Source organism: Centroberyx affinis, unplaced genomic scaffold, assembly GCF_046629955.1.
Source record: "Centroberyx affinis isolate AG114_WGS23_722 - 3 ecotype Tasmania unplaced genomic scaffold, CSIRO-AGI_Caff_v1 ptg006847l_1, whole genome shotgun sequence".
Lineage (NCBI taxonomy): Eukaryota > Metazoa > Chordata > Actinopteri > Beryciformes > Berycidae > Centroberyx > Centroberyx affinis.
This window is the reverse complement of record NW_027283472.1, coordinates 6188-26107: the sequence shown is the minus strand read 5'-3', so window position 1 is coordinate 26107 and position 19920 is coordinate 6188. Positions and strand designations below refer to the sequence as shown.

The window sequence follows — 19920 nt, the reverse complement described above, 5'->3', positions numbered from 1 at the left end:
GGTGTCTGGAAAAGCGTACGGTAGCCTTTAATGGACAGAAATATACACATTTTCACAATAGAACAAGTAAACTAGCTAATTCATGACATTCAACAGAAACTTATAGTTAAAAGGTAATTTGTGTATGTCAAAATGTTAATTTATGTAAATCCTACTTGCACCTTTTTAAAAGGTAAAATCCATTTATTTTGAGAGAAAATCAATGTCTGTCTTTTTTGACAGAAAAGTTCAGTTCTTGCCATGCCAAACTAATCAGACTTCAGTGTATTGGCTAAGGCCAACAGTGGTTTTGGTGCACAGCACAGCACTCTACCTGTTTCACCTGTCATTATAAATGGTCCGTTGTGCTAATTCATTTATTTGATAATTCATTATTTTCCTTCTTTTGAAAACAGTTTAACTAATGTCCGAGTCACAGCCAAGTATCATGGGATCAAGTTGCAATACCAGGAATACCGACACACCGTACTGGATCTCCTGAGCCGCATCGATGCAAAGCTGCATTCCTGGAAAGCTCCCTACAGATCCCAGGAGGCAGTGCAACTGCTTCTGCAGGACTGGCATGTAAGTGTGTATGTGGAAGAGTAGGATTTAACTCACTGTTACACCGGTTCCTATCATACAGTACTGTCAGTAAACGAACAGCAGAATGTCATGAAAAAGTAAACTGCAGCTAGTAGTTTCAATGAAGCAGTGAGTTGAGTCATTCTGGCCTCAAATCATCCACTTTGTCTCTATTTCAGTGATATTTTACAACCCTGCTTCCAAACTGGATATAGAAACCTTAAATGGAAGTTGCCATTTTGCGTCATCTTGTATGCCATAGATTAACATCTCGCCATTTAGTGTGTAGTCCAAAATCCCTTTGGAAAATATGAGTGGGCTTTTTGAAAAATGCCAACCAGACGTACACCACTAGTCTATAGCCCAGTTTCCATGTAATGATATGAATATGCTATCAATAAGTCTGCCAATTTGTCTGAACAATCCCATAATCCCAAACCACAGAGGATCACAGGGTTATCAGGTTGGAAAATTCAGATGTTTGAACTCAGAATCTCATATTATTACACCAACTTGCCATGGACCCAGGGGAAAATGTCTTATAGTTTATAAAGCTACTATACTATTCTATAGGCTTAAGTTGCTGTTGTGAAAATGTTTTACTTCATTCAACCCACCAAAACAAACTTGATGCTTTTTGCCATGGATTTGTTTGTTTAGGAAACAGTGGAGCGCCACGGCCTGGTTTTGATTCTGATGGACGCACTCCAAAATCTGAAGGAGAAGGCTAATACTTACACCAGCAAGGCAGCACTAGGTATGAGCTGATGTGTGTGTGTGGATCTGGGGGCATCTTGACTTCGTTCAAGCTGTCATATTGTTAAAAGACAGGGCAGCCTTTAACCCCACACCCTCTGCACTCCTCAGGTGAAGACGCCCAGCTTGTTGGTCGACAGGTGAAGGAAGCGGAGAGCGAAGCGGTCTTGGTTACAGAGGCTGTGTTGGCTGTGAGAGGGACGATGGAGAGAGTGTTGTCTGCTTGGGAGGCTTACGACAAGCGCCTTCCTTCTCTACAGGCATGGCTGACAGAGAAGGCACAGCCACAAGCCCAACCCCCTGCTATGGCAACCCAGGTAGCTAAACATCAGCCTATTTGTCCTGAATGTGCATGTGTACCTCACATCAGCAATCAAATGGAATTTTACCATCATTAAATTATTGTTAATGAGTTACTACATTGTCACTAATAGATTAAGTTGTGACTGTATCACTGTGAAGTACAGTATTTGGAATCATATTTTTGGTTGTTTCTCAAAATCCCGTAGGAAAGGCCCCCAGGTTATGAGTGAGTGGAGTTCCTGTCAGGCTCAGTTAAATGAGGTGGGGAACTTGCTCATTGAAGCGACAGAAACGTCCACCAGCCTCGCTCTGGCCGAGCAACTCAGCAAGGTCAATATGCAGTGGGCTGAATGCATGAAGAGGACAATGTTCGTAAGTATGGGTGTTCCATACAAACATAACATCAAGGGAGGATCAGAGACACAGTTTATTTTGAAATGTTCATTATTAGGTGATTTACGGATTTTCTGGAAAATCTGGAAAAGTTGATACTAATCTGTATATATATCAGTTATGTTGTACTCTAGTACAACATAACTGAGTACTAAAAATAAGGGGTGGGTTTACTCCATCCCTGGTTGACATATATAACCTATTTAAACAGTTTTTGGTATAATAATTATCTGATCATCTTTTAAAAGTTTGTAAAAATACACATAGATCGTACAGCATTTGTACCCATACAGGTTAAGTGTTTCTACATAAATGTTGCTGAAGCTGTGATGGTCATGAAGCATTTTTTTCTCAGGAGGCATCACCCGACCCCAGTGTTGGTCCTCCAAGTCCTCAGATGGTGCAGACATTGGCCCAGGAGGCAAGCTGGCTGCTGAGACAGCCACTAGAGGTGGCCTCTGTCCCACTCAAGGCTAACAGACAGAAACTACAGGTTGGCTAAGTCATGGATTCATGGTTGGATGGATAGATAGAAACACAGACAAACAATAGACAAGCATTTTATTTTTTATTTTCCATGCCTGAGCTTCTCTCTCTTTGGTACTTCATTTTTTCCAGCTACTGAATAAAAGGATGGTGGAGGTGGACCTATCTTCTCTCAGTCCATCTCCAGACTTTCAAGCAAGCCACATTGAGAATCTCCAGCGAACTCTCCCAGAGGTGAGGCAGCCTCTCGCAATGCAAATATCTCACTGTGTCCCACTTCTTTATGTTGTATGACAAACACAGGATAGGGCTGAGTCCTAATTCCTTGCATTCTGTATATTCCTGGATAGGTATGGCAGACGCTTGCTAAAGCAGAGAAGACATGCGGGGAGCTGCAGCGGGCTGCATCCAGGCTAGAGGGCCGCCTGGCTGAACTGAACCACTGGACCACCGAGGCCCTGGAGTGTTACCGGCACTTAAAGGAGAGAGAGCAAAGAGGACGCTCTGGACTGGAGCCAAGAGCTAAAGTCAGCAAAACAAATCTTTGAGTCCTGAAACAGCTTCTAAGTTGCCATTTATTGTTTGCTATGTCAAATACAAAACATAAATACAATAAAAAAAAATTTATTTTGATAACATCTTTGGTGCTAAGCACTCATTGCTGTGGTGTTTTTGCACTGCACTTCTCAGAGATTTGAGACTTGTGGCTCAAACTGTGTGATGTCTTTTTCTTGGATTTCCTATTGAGGAAGTTTGAGTTTCTGTAGGTGGCACTCTGTTTAGCTTCATTGTGAAAGTGCTTGGTTTAGGTGCTTCAAAACACACAGTAAAGGCTGTACTCCTCTCTAGGTGCTGATCTCTCGAGGCTTGCAGCTGGAGGGCCAGGTTGTAACTGAGGGACAGGCTCTGCAGGGCCTTGTGGCGCAAGCACAGAAAACTTCTCCCCTGCAGAGCCTCAGTACCTCTACAATGCAGGAGAGGGTCTCACAGGCAGTCTCCCAGTGTCAGGTGAGTTAAAATAATGTATGATTTTGGTAACTTTTAGATCACGCAAGTTATTTCGATTCTATTTTTCCTCCTTCAACTAAAGGCACCATGCCTCTTTGTGTGTGTTTGCTTTCCCAGGAAATTGTTGAAATGTTTAGGCGACATGTTGGTGAAACTCCTGACAGTCAGCCACCCTTCAAGACAATCCGTCAGACGCAGACAGAGCCTAAGTCAGGGTTACTTGTTGTGGCCGCAGCCAAGCATCTAGACCAGATTGAGAAAGTTGAGCTCCAAACCCATAACCAAACTTGGACTCCATCTCAGACACCTGGCTTTTGGTTTCAGGTATTGCCAAACAACGACAGCCATTCTCAGGACATGAACATGCAGGAAGAAATGACCATGGTTGTGCCCCATGCCGAAACCCAAATACAGCCTCAGCCTTTGATTGAACGAATAACATGTCAAGTTCAGTCTTCTCTGGCTCAACCTCCAAAAGAAGCTGAATCAGAGCTCACAACTCAACCTCAGTCATTTGCTAAATCTCATGCTCAGGTTCCAACTCCAAGTCAAAAAGATCAGCTTCTACCTGCTCTGACCCATGTTCCTGCTGGACCAACATCTCAGCAGCTAGCTAAAGCTCACAGTCCAATTCCATCTAAAACTGGGACAAGCACAGTCAGAGAGGAAATGGAAAGCTCATCTCCCACACAAACTCACGTGCCTAAATTCAGAAAAACGGGGCAACCGAACACAAAGTCTCCACAGCCGCCGGTTATGGTCAGAAGTGAAGTTCATTCAAAAGCCCAGTCCATGGCCAGGAGCAGGCTAGGCAAGGCCAGGTTTCGCCTGCAGGAACACATCCAGCAAGCCATCACACTGTTCAGTGGCAAGGAGGTATCTGAATGGCAAGCCAAGAGAAAACAGGTAAAATTTCAATTATAGCATTATAGAGAATATGATGCACACTGCGCTCTCTTTTGTGGTTTCAAGTCCATAGAATAAAGTTAATTGTGCATGAATACTGAATTATTTTTTATGTGAACTTGTGTCTCTGATAAGTGTGTGACATTTCAAACTGGTCTCTGCCTGACTGCAAGGCAAGCCTCCCAGCTCCTTGTTGCTTATTACATGCTTGAAACAAGAGCTTGGTCTTTCTCAGGACTTGGGCTTTTCATAACGCAACATCCAGACCTTGAAAACTGTAAATCATATCTGAAACTTTGAGTTCTGAATCAGGACACATTCTTGACAGGTCTGTGATGTTTTGTTTTGCATAGCTGCTTGTCATGTCCATGCATGTTTGCCCAGCTGTGTCTTTCTGTGCATGACATTTGTTTCCAGAGGGCTTTAAAGATTCTGCGACCGGCCGTCCTTGAGGAGTTCCTGGGGGCGGCGGAGGGTTTTGGGGCCTTCTGCTCCGGGGCCCAGCTCCAGGACCTGATGCTGCTCTCTGACTCAGTCAGGAAGCAGTGGGAGGTATGACAAGGACTGGACCCAGAGTCCAGAGAGGACTGATGCAGACACCAACATGGGCTGAGTCAATTCTGTCTTAAGGGAAGCGGTTTTGAAATTTAAAGTACAAATAATACAAATATTACAATAATACAAAAATGTATGATATAATTACCAAGTTAACCAAATTTAATGCTACAAGGTAGTTAGCAAAACCCAATCTGGCAACCCTTCACTACCAACTATGTAATTTAGGCTAGTGTCCAGCTTTTCTATGCCAAGAATGTCAGAAGAATTATCTACCTCCTCTATTTGGATATCTAAATTTCAATCTGTGTAGCTAGTTCGCTACAAGATGGCACCTAAACTAGCTATCTTACACTGGTAATTGTTTCTCTTTTTTTTTTACCAATGTTTTGGTTGGAAGACGAAATTGGATCTTGCAACAGTATGATAAATGGCAGTGTTTGTGTGTCTAAAGTTGATGCAAAGAAAACAACCAACACTTTGGCACACAGTACGGTTGCCAGTCTCTCTGTCTTTTAATTTTATTTGCACGAAATAATTTCAAACCATCCTCGGTATTGATAGAACTGGAATTATTACAAACTCTGATTTTAATGAAAATTCCAGCAGGGTTTGAATATTTTAATTTGATATTAATGTCTCTTAAAAAGATATATAGAACAGAACAGTTCAATCAAATGAATAGAAATAATGGAAAAGATTCCTTATTCCACTTTATAGTCAATATAGACGCTTATCTACTCTACATTATTTATCTGTAGATTTCCCACATAACCTGTTTCAGTTCTACATCCAGCTGAATATGTCTAAGGCCATGATTAATAAGGTTGGCTTTAACTAAGAGTTATCTGAGGAGCTATGCACTTAGTTTGTACTTGGTTGATTGGATTTGGGTAGAGCAGTGGTCAAATGCGATTGGTTTGGTTTCCCATCCAAACTTTGAAATCCTGTTGCAGTGAGGTGATCAGCAATCTTTTGCTGCCTCAGATTCAAAACATACACACACAATAACTGCTTTTGACAGATTGCAGATTGTTAGTACTAAATGTTGGTTGGAATAATATCCAGTTAGGTGTATTTTTCTTTGTTTTTTAGGTGTGCAGCCACCATTTTTAGTTCCCTCCCTTTTTGAATTGTCTCCCCTGTAACATTGCACTCACATGACCATAAAAACCTTTTAATCCAGTATTTTACATGCTCCCTCCAGCTTTAGGCCTTTCGAATCATGACAATCCTCTCACCACTGATGTTTTTTTCTACCAACTTTCCTTTAACATTTCCCCAAATTAAGTGTCTGACTGTCTGTGTTGTGTGACACCCAGGATGTGCGCTCAGAAATGGCCGCCTTTGTACCCATTTTACGGTCTCAGATCAGAGGAGGAAAGCAGCCATTTTCTACTGTGGAATGTGAAATGCATGCTAATACTCTGCATGAGGCCACTGACCAGACTGACTCTGAATATGTGCAGAAACAACAGGTACTTGCATGTCTCTATAACATTGCATTGACATATGACTGTGATGAGAGTGGGTAATTGTCTGACTGTCCTGCATGTGGAAACTCTCAAACAGTTAACCAGAGTTAACAAACAATTACATTTCTAGTAATGGGGATTAAAGTAAGTGAAGCTCCAATGCCATGGCAGCATTGTCCACTTTTCTGGTAGAATGTTTTGAACCACAGGGGGGCAGGCATGCACTTTTGTGTCATTACATCACATTGGTAGTTAACCAGCTTACAGTATTATCCAAAGACCTTGAAATTGATATACATCATTTGAAGGCAGGCAGTTGGACAATCAGATAGTGAGACAGATGTTTGAGTTCAGTTTCTTGGAATTTCAATGTACACATTCCTCCTAGGCATGCCTTTCGACTGAGGGCACCGCATCCGTCGGTGATCGCGTTGAAACCCTCCGAGAGCTTTGTGAAACCCTGGCACCAGGCAAATCCTCCAGCCTGGCTACAGGTCAGCTGAAGGACTCAGGCGGAGGGCGAGAAACGGGATCAGAGCCCGGCGGCACAGCGCCCCCACAGGACAGGTGAGATAATGCTGGAGAGGCATCATGGGGTGTAATGTTTTGCACATACCTCTGCGATTGAATAAGGAAAATGCCGCATCCCACAAATGTATCTCCCCACATTTCATCGAGGACTTAAAAGGAGAATCCATCCTGAAGCAAAATTCACGAGTCATTCCTACAGTCTTGGACGGCGCTGTTTGGATTTGTGATCGTGAGTGAATTCACACGGGCCTTGAAAATCCTTGAAAGTTTGTGGATGTGAGAAAAATTAAAAAAAAATGCCTTTAAAAGTTTTTTTGAAAATGTATGGATGGCCTTTAAAGTACTTAATTGATTGATTGATTTTTTATTAAAATGTAGTACCCACATGTCTCTGCCCCCCTCTCTGTCCTAGAAACAACACTTATCATCCTGAGCAAAACCCTGGGATGGAGGTTTATGTTAATATAGCAGCAGTTTTAAATTGAATGGATTCAACATGACTTCTTGAGTTGTTGAGTAAACAATAAGGCCTCTATGGTGTAATTTTGACCAATGTCGTGTCTTAACCCAAAACATGCCAATCTTGAGTCCTTGAATTTGACCAAACAAGACCTTGAAAGTTATTGAAAATTCCTTGCATTTGTTGTCCAAGTGAGTGTGGGAACCCAGGGTCCAGTTTCCTTTGAAGGCAGTTGTACCTTTTTCTTATCATTTCTGTGTTGTTTGGCTCATTTAAGAATATAAATGTGTCAGTTTAATTGGATTTAGTTCATATTTCAGATGAAAGCCCAACAGGAAATTTAATTTGCAAAATGAGTTCCAAGGCACTCTTTGTGCAAAAAATTAAAAAGCCTTTATTTCATGGCTTCAAAAGGACCACAACAAACTTCAGTTCAGGGACATTTAATTTGAATTCAGTTACAATTCAACATTCAGTTACAATTCAGAACATGTAGGTATATTGAATTCAAGGGAATTGCAGCATTGAACAAACAGACAGATTAGTTATTAACCATTGTCACTGAGTAATCCTTCAAGCCTGTCTATTAATTCTAATGAGATGTCTGTTGGACAAGGTGATTTTAACTGATTGGCCTGGACCTCCCCCTGTTGTTGTATGTTTCTTACCTCAGCAGGGGACAACAGCTCAGAGGCAACACCCTGCTGAGAGCACATGGCACGCAGGCTGGCCCGCAGCCAAGCAGCAATCTCCCACAGACACCAAGCCTGGGCTGCCCACAGCAAGACCTCTCACCTTTGGGTAACGCCGGGCCACTGCAAGCATCAAACCGCCCGCTACATGGCAATATCTTCCCATTCCCACAAGTTCAGGACTGCCCACCAAATAGTGAGGACCTCCTACCACAAGCTAAGGGCTGTGCAGTACCTGGGGAGGACCCAGGGAAAGATCAAGAGCCTGCGCTGCATGCCAAGGATCAACCACTGAAAGCCCGTCTACTGCGAATCCCACAGCAAGGCCAAGCTCATTTACAGGTGTGGAGAGATCACATGGCAGCTTTTTTTTAGCTTTAGCTTTTCGCCACTGACCATACGCAGCATCAACAGTGTCTCATTTAGTGGGGATGGGATCCAGCCACACTTTGTGATTGAGACTGATAAGAGGGTGCATTGTTACATAAAAATTTGCCTAGTGCAGCTAGAGAGTCTTCCTTAATGTTGCAGTACTGCTGAAACCATAAATGCAAATACTAGATGGAGAAAATTGTGTGTCTGAAATGTTTGGATATTTGCATAAAACCTATTTTGTGTAGAAATTTGATTTTTCATTTACATTTGCCATGACTTAAAGCAGTTACATTTGAATGCACTGTGTACATAATCAGCCATATCTTATTTACTTTTTTACATCCCTGTTAAAGTGGCCTTTGGCCTTTCCCTAAGCCTCCCTGGCCAGAAACAAACGCAGCAGTTTGATTGGCTGTTCCTGGCACTTTTAAGCCACAACACCAGCTGTAGGGTGCTAATCCAGAGTAATTGGATAGGCTCACTACTCTATCTTTTCTCCTTTTCCCCGCTACACCGTTGCCATGCGCCTCTCCCGTCACCAAGGCGGTCGTCAGGGGTGACATCGTGGAGACCAAGCAGGAAGCAGAGCGGACGGTTATCCCCCAGGAGGCTGCCCCCCCGCAGGAAGAGTCCTCCTCGGAACAGGAAGCACTGGAGAGGTAAGGGTTAATATCGCAAACAAGCTTCACTGTACATGTCCTGTTGTTTCACAGAATTGTCTCAGCCCTAGTTTATAAAATTTTCAACTGGGACTTTACAGATTAGTATAGTAGAAGAAAAGTCTAATTGAAATCCAGGGTAAATTCATCCTACAGACATCTGGAGCAGCAATCCTGTGGCAGTGACAACTTTAATGCATTTTTGCAAATGTTTTTTAACTTTTTAACCTTGTGTTTTTGTTTATACCCCTACCTCTATTCACTCTATTCTCATTTACATTCATTTTGTCTTTGCTGTATCCTGTTACTAATTTACTGCTGCAATTACCCAATTTCCTCACAGGGATCATTGAAGTTTCATCTTATGTCATCTTATCTTATTTCTTTATATTTGCCATCAGTACTGTAAACAACTAATATTCTCTTATTAATGCAGACAAATTTGCGTGCATGAAATAGCAATGAGGCCCTCAGTTAGTGAACATGTGTGTCAGTAGGTGTACTGAGGGGACAATTGAGTGTTAGTGTTTTATTGTGTTATCTTTCTTGTTCCTCTTTTTATCACACTTACCGACACAAAATTATCCTGAAGGTATGACAAAGTCTTCATTGTACTTTGTTTTAAGTTCAGTGAAATAAAGATAAACATAGCCACTAGTGAGGTGAATGTGACATCACAGGTTTTGCACCATGCTCCCTCCCAGTAACTGTCACAGTGAGTCGTTGTGTACATCTTCTACCTTTAGGTACAGAGACTCCTGCTTGGCCTTTCAGTCTCAACTCCAAAAGAACGGGCAGCGTTTGGAGGAGTTTATCCCAGACCCAGTCACCATCTCTACCCTTCAGACCCAGCAGAAGCACCTACAGGCCAGTTGCACCATCACTTATGTCCCTTCAATAAATCACTTTATACCACTAGACCTTCAGTTTTGGAATAATCATCCTTAAATCATGCATCTTCGTGCATTTTTGCACTGAAAAACCAAACCAGTGTTAAGCAGTGGTCAATCCCTAGGATATCAAATTATTTCTTTGATTACTTTTGTAAATATGCATCCTCTCAACAGACTTTAAAGCAGGAGACAGAGGCACTATGGTTTGAGTTTGAGCTCCAGCATGCCCAGCTCTCCCAGGTCCCCCAGCTGATGACAGGGGAGGGACAGGGTGGAGTGGAGAGGGACAGGGTGCAGCTCATTCAGCAGTGGCGGGACCAACAGATCAGCCTACAGACCAGGTACAGTCCACCTCTCAAATTACAAGTATTGATTACTCTATTTGCACAGGAAGCAGCGTTTCACCCCTTATTCTTGTTGGTGGTCTTTTCTCAAACATCTCAACAGGTATTTGTTTTGTGTATGTATTTTAAGAGACTAAGTTCTAGGATATATTATGATATATTATGGTCATTTTGTGCTATGGGGCAGTAAATATCTTACTTATTGTCTCTTTAATATATTGTTATTGAATATTATCATTTCAGTAACTTCACTCAGAAGTGCCATCATTTCACAAGAACTGAAAATGTAAAAGATGTTGCTGTTACTTTGGTGTTTGTGTTAGAATGGCATCCCTCGAGACTACTGCTGACCTGATAGAGTCTGCAGATGGTCAGATGGCACTGATCACAGAGAAGCTGGACCGGATCACCAGAGAGACCATGGACATCTCCTCCTTTACCCTGGCTGATCCTAGAACTGTATCTGACTTAAAGGTATGTCTATGCTCTGTTCTAACCATTAATACTTGTTTGATTCGGGAAAATATCCATATATTTATTAATCCTTGATGCAATACCCAGGAAATGGATGACAGACTGCAATCTGAAATGAGAAAGCTATCAGGACGAGGCACTGAGGAGGAAAGGGAAGGGCTGGACCCCACTACCGATTCATGCCTTTGCCACGTTCTCCACACCAGCGTCCATCATGTCAACCAGCTCAGACAGCGGCTGGAGAAGGTTCAGTCAGCTGCCCAGGCCCTGGAGCGCTTCCTTGCCATGGCGAGGGAAGCCGAGGCCGAGATCCCAACCCTGCTAGCAAACCAGGAGCCCAACAGGCAGCGAAATGAGGCGGCGCGGGACCAGGAGAGAGATTCCTGGCAGGCGGCAATGCATCAGAGGTTGTGGAGTGCCAGGGAACAAGCTGAGAGTGTTGACAGCCTCATAAAGGCAGCGGGGATGACTCTGAGCTTGGATGGTGCAACAGTGACATGCCGGGACGTGGTAGTGTCTTTGTCCCGGCGACTTGAAGAGGTGGACAAAGAGCTGACCGGAAGCAGGAGGGAGGAGAATAAAGAGGAGGAGTTATGCCATCCAGGAAAGGAGCAAATACCAGAGAATGAGGAATTGAACCCTAAGGAGACATGCTGGACAAAGACCAGGGATGATTCACCTGGGCAGGGCCAAGCAGAGGAGCAGGAGCATCACACTCCAAGTGGGATGGAACCGGAGTTAGGGTTGGAGCCGAAAAAGAGCAGATGGAACGAACGGAATGAAGAGTCCCGCACACAAACAGAGGAAGAGCAGAATCAGGAGGAGAAGCACAAGGCTCAAAGACGGATTGCTGAGGGTGAGGTCTTAAAGGCCAAGGCCCAGAGAGGAAGCAGCCAGGGAAAGAAGGAGGGAGAAGAGAAGAAGAGCACGATCCAAAGTAGATTTGCCTTACTAGCGGCGCTGAGGGAGATACAGGGAGCAGCTGAGCGGCTGGGACTGCAGGAGCCCACTCTTCCTGCTGTCCAGCAGAGGTATCACACTGACCTGGGTCCAGTAGTATCTGCAAATAATTCTTTAGTGTTTGTTTTAGCCTGCTTGGAATATCAGATAGGTGGTGTTTACAGTGTCAGAACACAGAAGATAGTGTTATGTAACTAAACTGACTTTCAGATGCTCTAAATGTCTAAGCCTAGTTAATAAGTTAATAATCCTCACAAGGCAATAATAATTATTCACAAATGCCATTATCTCTGCTCCAGCTCCATCTCTATCTTCTCTCCCTGTACACCGGTCAGTCAATACACAAACGATTGTTTCTTCCTTGGCAGGGTGCGTGCCTTGACGGGGCTGGACAGCCGTCTTGCCGACCAGCAGTCTGAGCTGCAGTACTTGCGCGATACATCTTCGCAATCAGGCGTTCCTGACGTGAGACACATCGGAGAGGTGGAGGATCTCTGGGCGGAGGCTCAGAGAGCAGTGACTGAAAGGTAAGGAGAGGAGGGGTGGGAAGAAGTGAGCAGAGTATATGAAGTTTCATGATTCCTGTTTCAGTCTCTTATAGCTCATTACTAAGTCGCTCAAGTTGTGTGCAGTAGTTTTTGACGCGTGGGTTTCTGTGTGTGTCTGTGTGTGTGTGTGTGTGTGTGGGTGGACGATTTACAGGCTGGAACAGTGTCGTGTCCTAACAGAGCTGCTGAAGAGGTTTCAGAGCATTCGGGGTGAGCTGAGCTGTACTTTGCAGAGAGCAGAGTGCACCATCAGCGAACAAGCCTCCTACATGGGCAAAGAGAACCTGCAGAGACTCCACTCTACGGTATGCTGCACAGTTTAGTTAGCTTAAAGGAATACAACTGTTTTGGAAGACTTACCCATTAAGTGATGAGAACATAGACACCAAAATCATCCATGTGTCCCGAGTAGATCATTGGCTCTGGGGCTCCATGCTAACACTTTAGCATACACTACATGTACTGTTGAGTGTGTTTGTGTATTTATCGTGTGTGTGTGTGGTTTCTCAGGTTCAGGCAACGAAGGCAGAGCTGAATGGCCTCGGCGATGGGATAGAGGAGGTCCGCAGTATCTGCAGGCAGCTTCAGACTCATCTGCGTAAGATCCCAGAATGCACCATCATCCCGTTTGAGGGCGAAGCCGACGCCCTCATGGACCGCTGGCTAGATGTGAGTTAGGTCACTTTCAACTCTCACCTTACCCTTACCTACAGTACTTCAACAGTAGTTATGATTTAGTGTCATAGTCCCTGTATTATTGTATTGTTGTAGAACAAAAGAAAGAGATTTTGATGAGCCAAGACTGTATTTTTCAGGTTCTGCATTCATTTGTGTATTTTTGTCACTTTTTTAATTGGAATACTTCATTTAAGAAAGTAAATTATATCTTTTTGCATTATTATTATTTATAATATAGTAGCTCACCATAATGCACACATGCACCATGTACGTGTTGTGAGATGGATGTGTAACCTGTTAGCATTAACCTATAGCTTGTATCTGTAACTGGAACTGTTACTGCAGGTAACAGAAAGAACAGACTCTCACCTCGACAACCTCCACCTCGGCCTGGCTCTGTGGGACGGGGTCCTCCAGCTGGGGGGGGAGGTGGAGAGCTGGACCGTCAACAAGCTGGCAGCGTTTACTCAGTCTCCATCCTTTCAGACTGAGGAAGAAGTCAGGGCCTTGCAGGTAAAACCGTCTTGCTGTTATCGTTCTGTTGTTTTGTGGGCCGTGACCTCTCTGGGCCGTCTGATGGGCAGTCGCAGGGTGTCCAGTTTTCTCCAGTTTGCTTTGACCGACGATCCCTTCTCTCTGCCTCCAGGATGAGATCCTGGCCCAAGAGGAGAATATGGAGCGTTTCCACTGCAGAGCCGCTGAGATCCAGGTGCTGCTCCAAAGCACCGAGCCCCCTCTGGAGCTGCAGGTACAGCATGTAACTGACTGGGACAGAGTAACAGGCTAGATAGATGTAATAGATATAGTCTTGGAGTAATTTTCGACCCCAATGTAAGCCTGGACAAACATGTTGAAACAGTTGTACAGTTGTGTTTTCTATGACTCGGGAGACTTTCCAAAATTGAGGTTTTCTGTCTTTTAATCACCTGGAAACTCTGATCCATGCCTTTATTTTGTAACATCTTGACTACTGTAACTGTAACCTGTATAGCTGTCTAAACCAGCAGAATCTCCAGATTACTGTTAGTCCAACATTTTATAGCCAGATTCCCGACAGGAGCTAAGAAGCAATGTTACCCTCATTTAACACACTGACCTTTCAGACTCATACCTGGGGCCTCGGTGCCTTGCCAGAGATTGATCAGAGTGAGTTATGACCAGCCTTAATTTGATTCCTCGTTTTGTCTAGGTGGTGGAGACCCAGATGAGAAAGAAGATGGAGCAAGTGAAGGAGCTTTTTTGTGAAGTGGAGGATGTTTACAGGCATATGGTGGCAGCTAAGGGACACGTCAGTGCCAGGATGGCCGAGTGCCACGACTCCCTGCAGAAGATTCAGGACTCCCTCGTCTCTCTCAGTGGCCCGGATGCCGCAACGGTCCTCGCAAAAATTCAAGTAAGGGCCAAGCATGCAAAATTGCATTCTAATTGAGATGCTGTAGATTCACCCTATTTGTCCAAATAAAATTCTGATATTGGGTGGTCATTGGTGGGAAATCTATTTGGGCAAGTCAAGTGAAACTATGTCATCTAAATTTGTATGGGTGTATTTTTACATTAAATTATTGCGTTTTAAGAATGAAATTACATGTAAAATTTATGTTTGAATTGTATACTGCAGACATTGATGGCCAAGGCTTTAAAATCCTAATCTTTCCTCTAGTAAGTTCTCTGTAGTAACTTCTCTTCCTGTTCAGGATATAGGTGGCCAGCTCCAGACCCAGAATGATCAGGCTGATGGGCTGCTGGAGGACCTGCGTCTCATGGCCTGCATAGCCATCCCAGAGAGCCTCCAGAGTCTGGCTGTGGATGGGATTCAGCTGCAGGAGGAAATCAGAGCCGCCCACCAGCTCCTCTCTCAGGTGGAGGAACAGACTGAGAGGGATGTCCAGGCTCTCAACAGGTAACAGAGGTCACACTTAGAAGTTTAATGTTCAAGTTTCAAGTCGACTGTCACGTGTAAAGCACATGGGTTTACACCTCTGCAGTGAAATGCTTATTCATGCCTCTCTGGAACATGCATCTACATAAAATTAATCAATATAATATGTAATAATACCATATATGCATTAGAATGATAAGGATGTGAGACAGCTTCTGGTCAGGTTTTTTTGGACCTTGATCAGATGCTTTCTGTTTCTTTGTCTAATAGCTGCTTGATCACGTGTGCATTCTACGGTGGAATCATTTTGTCACCATGGTGTCACTTTAATTTATGTTGTGCGTATGCGTGTGTGTGTGTGTGTGTGTGTGCTTGCATACGCATGTGCGTTTTAGGCTGCAAAGGGAGAGTGAGCATCTGGAACAATGGTTGCAAACTGCTGAGGAAAAAGCAGAGGAGGATGGTAGTCTCCTGCAAGAGGAAGCATTTCAACAAAGGTAACAACAAAACAACAAAGGTTTTCTAACTCAAGTAAAGGCATATATGTGAATTAACAAATCCTGTAAGGTCTTAAGTGAGGGGGTGAGCATTTTAGGTTTATTTATGAGCTGTTATTTGGCACATTTTGCCAACAGTAGATATTCATACTAAATAACCATTTTGTTTCTTTCAAAAGATGATTGATTAGGATGATAACTGTTACTTGTGATTGTGACATGGGTAATATAGAGGCAGATGTGCTCTATTAAACCATGAAGGCCTCAGGTCAACTCAAGACTAAGAACTGAAGATTTCAGTGAAGAATAAGGCAGAGAAACAGATCAGTGGTTTAATAAACCAAGTACATGTGTGGGTCTGCAAAGTGAAAGACAAGCTGCAGTGGCTCTGCCTGGAATATATAGTGATTCTGACTCATGCTAAGAGTCATAAATGATGGAGGTTTGTACAGCTTGTTATTCACTATTGACTCATATATAGCTACATGTCTGTTTCTACTGACACGAGAGGATGATAGAAGTATTGGTGAAGACATTATTTATGACACAACAGATAGTTGTGAGTCAGGACTAGGTAGGTCACAGCTGTACTGATGTGGTGGAGTGGAAACAGCAAAAAGGTCTCGTCCAAGGTGCATGAAAAAGAACCAAAGGAATTGACAAAGCTTTAATACTAAACAACAAGGTGGTTCGTCAGGGTTACAGGATTGAAGGCATAGTCAAAAATAAATATCTTCAGTGACATCCAAAATGGCCACCTCAGAGCCTGTGGACCAAGAACGTGGAAAGAACAAGTAGGACATATAATCTGTCCTGACTTAGGCCATGAGAGACACAAAAGAGTACAAAACGACAAAATTGACAATGTGAATAAACATTAACGGAGTGTTGACTTTTTCTGTTTCCATGCAGGGAGAGAACAGAGACCCTCAGTCAGCTTCTGTCATCCTTACAAAGCAGCCCACTCAAGCAATCTACCTTGGTGAGAAAGTGTGGCAAACTGCTGGACCGATACCACAACCTCCAAACCAACATACAACAGGTTGACTCTCCACTCAGTGAAAGCCTCAGCCTCCAGAGTCCCATAGAGCAGAGTCTGCACAATACCCAGGTAAGAAACCCCACTTACTTAAATGTTTGATTTCTGTAAATCTTCTTCTGTACAAATCTGAATATGATCCATTTGGTTATTGAAAAGTTGTACAAATCTTAACATATGACTTTAGACACATCAGGAGGTGGTTGCTTGTCATTCTGTTATGTGTATCACTAAAAACGCATGCACTCACAGCAATGTATGATGCTTTGGATAAAATGGTGCCAACAGTATGTTACTTACCTCTATATAAACTATCTACACTAAGTAACATATTTCTTACAGGCTGTAATAAGTGTGATGGCAGCTGAGGCTCAAACCAGCCTCGCTCAGGAAGTCAGTAGCCCCCAAAACCACAAGGGGGCACTACAGAGTTGCATCAGAGAAAATGTGGCACAGCTTGAAGAGAACGGGACCCAGAGAGTTCAGCGAGTGAAGGAAGAAGCCTCCTGTTTACAGACTGCACTGAAAGACTTGGCTGAGTGTTTAGGAAATCTGTCTGGGGACGATGAAGTGTTAACTGATATCAGCCAGCTTAAACAACAGTGGTGTAAAATCCAGGTAGCGTTAAGGATCCTTCATGTTACTTTATCCCAGATTAATACTGTGTAATGAGTTCCTGGAGTCATGCATTCTTCATGTATGCACACACATATACAGAGAGAGACAGTAGTTAATACTATCAATGACAGAAGACATTTCTATCTTTCTCAGGACTGTGAAACCAGTTTGACAGAGTTTGCTGCAAGAGTTCATGACCTGCAAAACACCGGAGAGTCAAAGGTCACGCAAGAAAAGCTTCCTGCAAATGTGTCTTTGACTGTCGATGCAGTTGCTAAAGAACTTGACAGGTACGATTGCATTCCTCAGAATGAATAACAATCCACATAAAGCCACCATATGTAAAAATATCCATGTTGCGGTTGCAGTCACTTCAAAGGTGCTATGTGTTACCACATTACCACATTAATATTGAGACATTGGTATAATTACTGTAAACAAACGAGGGTGTGGCTTCTTTGACGGGAATGCATTGGATTGCATTATGGCACAAAACAGGGGGCGCTGTTCTTCTATCCTTGATGTTGAGAAACAATACTGATGACTGAATACTGATGTGAGCGAGAAGCTGCCAGTCATCTCCACCATGATCTCATTTGTTTACAGCAGTTTGACCCAAGGAACCACAATTAATTTGACAATGATATATTGATGTTTAAAAATGCGACACGTAGCACCTTTATCATTTTAAAATCTCATATGAACTCCTTCTCCTTCCCCACTGGTTTGCGTTCTCTCCCTCTTGTTCCCACTGTAGCCTCAGGTCCAGTTTTCTCCAAAAGAAGCAGGAGTCTGTAGACAACACTGCCAGCAGGGTCAGAGAGATCATCAGGCAGCTGCAGCAGTGGAGCCAAACAGTACAGGCTGTACCATCACATTCAAGCCAGGTAATCCTTACCAATCTGCCCATACATAGTTATCCATTCATAGATACACAGATAGTCAATGGATGTGTAATTTGTTTGTATGCCTAGCTTCCTCTTCACAAACAAAACATGAAATCAGGCAGTGAAATACTATTTTGTTCTGTCTTTTTTTGTAAGTCTTCAATATTGTGCCTTTTATATACTGTATGAAGATGTATTTGCAATCATTTAACTGAAGCTATAATCTCTGCCAACAAAACTACCTAAAATAAAATACATCATAAAAGTCATAAAAGCTTATTTAAGATTAAACTTTAATGAGTATACTGTATGAGGGCCAAATGAATAAACCACCCAACAATGAACCATCAATATATACAGAACATTGTAACGTTGTTCCTCTGAATAATAATATGAAATCAAATAAAAACAATAATTATTCTTGATTTGAACTGGCCCTTTCTGCTCTTGTTATGATCCATAAGTGCATGGCAATGGGTTGTTTACAAGAAAGCACAGTAGCAATAATAACTCTGTAAAGAATATGCTGTTGGAGTGTGCACTTTGTGTTAATGCCATTGCTATTATCTTTTGCCCCATGCTGTCTGCACAAAAATATATGATTTGTCTACCCAGGTAGGCAGGAGATTATGGTTATTGTTTTGCAGAGCTGTTCTTAAAATGGAGTTGTTTCCCTGTGTGTGTGTTCCTCATAGGCGACTCTGGATGAGGGTCTGCAGCTTCAGCAAACCCTTCAAGTGGCGCTCTCACAACAAGACTTTTTCCTGAACTGTCTGGGACAAAAGCTCACAAAGAAACTGGAAAAAAGTGCCTCAAATGCCCTCAAGAAAAGCACGCATCTGCTCGACACCTTATCTAAACACCCGGTGAGTTTCCTTTTAGTCACAGAAGTGGTAATTATTCAACATATTATTATGGTTGGAAAGATGATTATAATCAGGTATTTACTATTTGTGTTTGATTTTCTGGGTTTCACAGCTGAGCCAAGGCCATGGTGAAGTGGAATTGGGCAATAAAGAGTTGCACGGCACAGCTGATGAAGAATCTTTTAGAAGTGAAACACTGTGTTCAACATCATGTGATGAAACTATGGCCATGTATAGTCCTGGGTCCCCTCACCCTTCTTCCACAGGCTGGAAGGAACTTTCTGAAACGGATCAGAACGACAACAAAACTCAAATCAGAGGGACTTATTACACTTCAGAAATAATTAGTCCTTGCGCAGAGCCTGCCAAGGAAACATCAGGGAGACCAACTGTGGAAGCCGATGGTACAAAACAAGACCAAGGATGTATTTCTATGCAGCAAGCAGAGACTTCAGGCATCTGCACTGCATCTAGCCTCATGCAAACACCCAAGGAAGATCTCTTAACCCCAAATCAACTCCCAGGCACTGAAATCCCAGGTGTTTTTATATCAAAAACCCATGAAGATACATTGACATATATCAAACCAGAAGAATTGACGTTGACTCCACCAAAAGTAGCCACCGTTATCTTGGAGGCTGATCTCAACCAACGCCTTTATGGCACATCAGATGTAGATACTCTCCAAGTTAGGCCGTTAGATGATGGCAGCACCAGTAACATTGATAGCAGTCCGCCTGCTCTCAGCAACGGGCACCGCCAGGCTTCACAGTCACCTCCTGGAAGCAATACAGAATCTTCAATGTCAGACTCCCTACTTACTTCCAACAAGGGTTTAATCGCTCAGCAAGAGAACAGTGAGCCATTGCAGAAAGTCACTTCCATAATCCTGGACCCAGAATTGTCAGCAGTAGGCACTGCAAATACCCAGGATGTGGATTCTATACACTGTGTCACATCACTGGTGGAATACCCAGAAATTGTTAGTGGTGTGGAGCTGGAGTTGAGAGAGCAATTACTGTGTGTACCTGCCCCCGAAGATGAGTCTGGACACCTCGCAACACAACCTACAGA

The 19920-nt window shown here is 43.2% G+C and overlaps 1 protein-coding gene and 1 long non-coding RNA gene across 2 annotated transcripts; both read left to right on the top strand.

Moving 5' to 3' along the window:
• The first annotated feature begins 10265 nt into the window (after positions 1 to 10265).
• Positions 10266 to 11135, top strand: LOC139639135 (uncharacterized). Its single transcript, XR_011694848.1, has 3 exons — positions 10266 to 10397; positions 10724 to 10874; positions 10962 to 11135. It is a non-coding gene; the product is annotated as an uncharacterized lncRNA (long non-coding RNA).
• Positions 11136 to 12560: 1425 nt separating this feature from the next.
• LOC139639141 (nesprin-2-like) lies at positions 12561 to 18748 on the top strand. The gene is made up of 10 exons (XM_071513208.1): positions 12561 to 12687; positions 12893 to 13051; positions 13406 to 13573; positions 13707 to 13808; positions 14250 to 14453; positions 14755 to 14960; positions 15335 to 15436; positions 16349 to 16547; positions 16818 to 16960; positions 18676 to 18748. Exons 1-10 carry the CDS (start codon positions 12652 to 12654, stop codon positions 18746 to 18748), a joined length of 1392 nt encoding a protein of 463 aa, XP_071369309.1. The 5' UTR covers positions 12561 to 12651.
• Positions 18749 to 19920: the final 1172 nt, after the last annotated feature.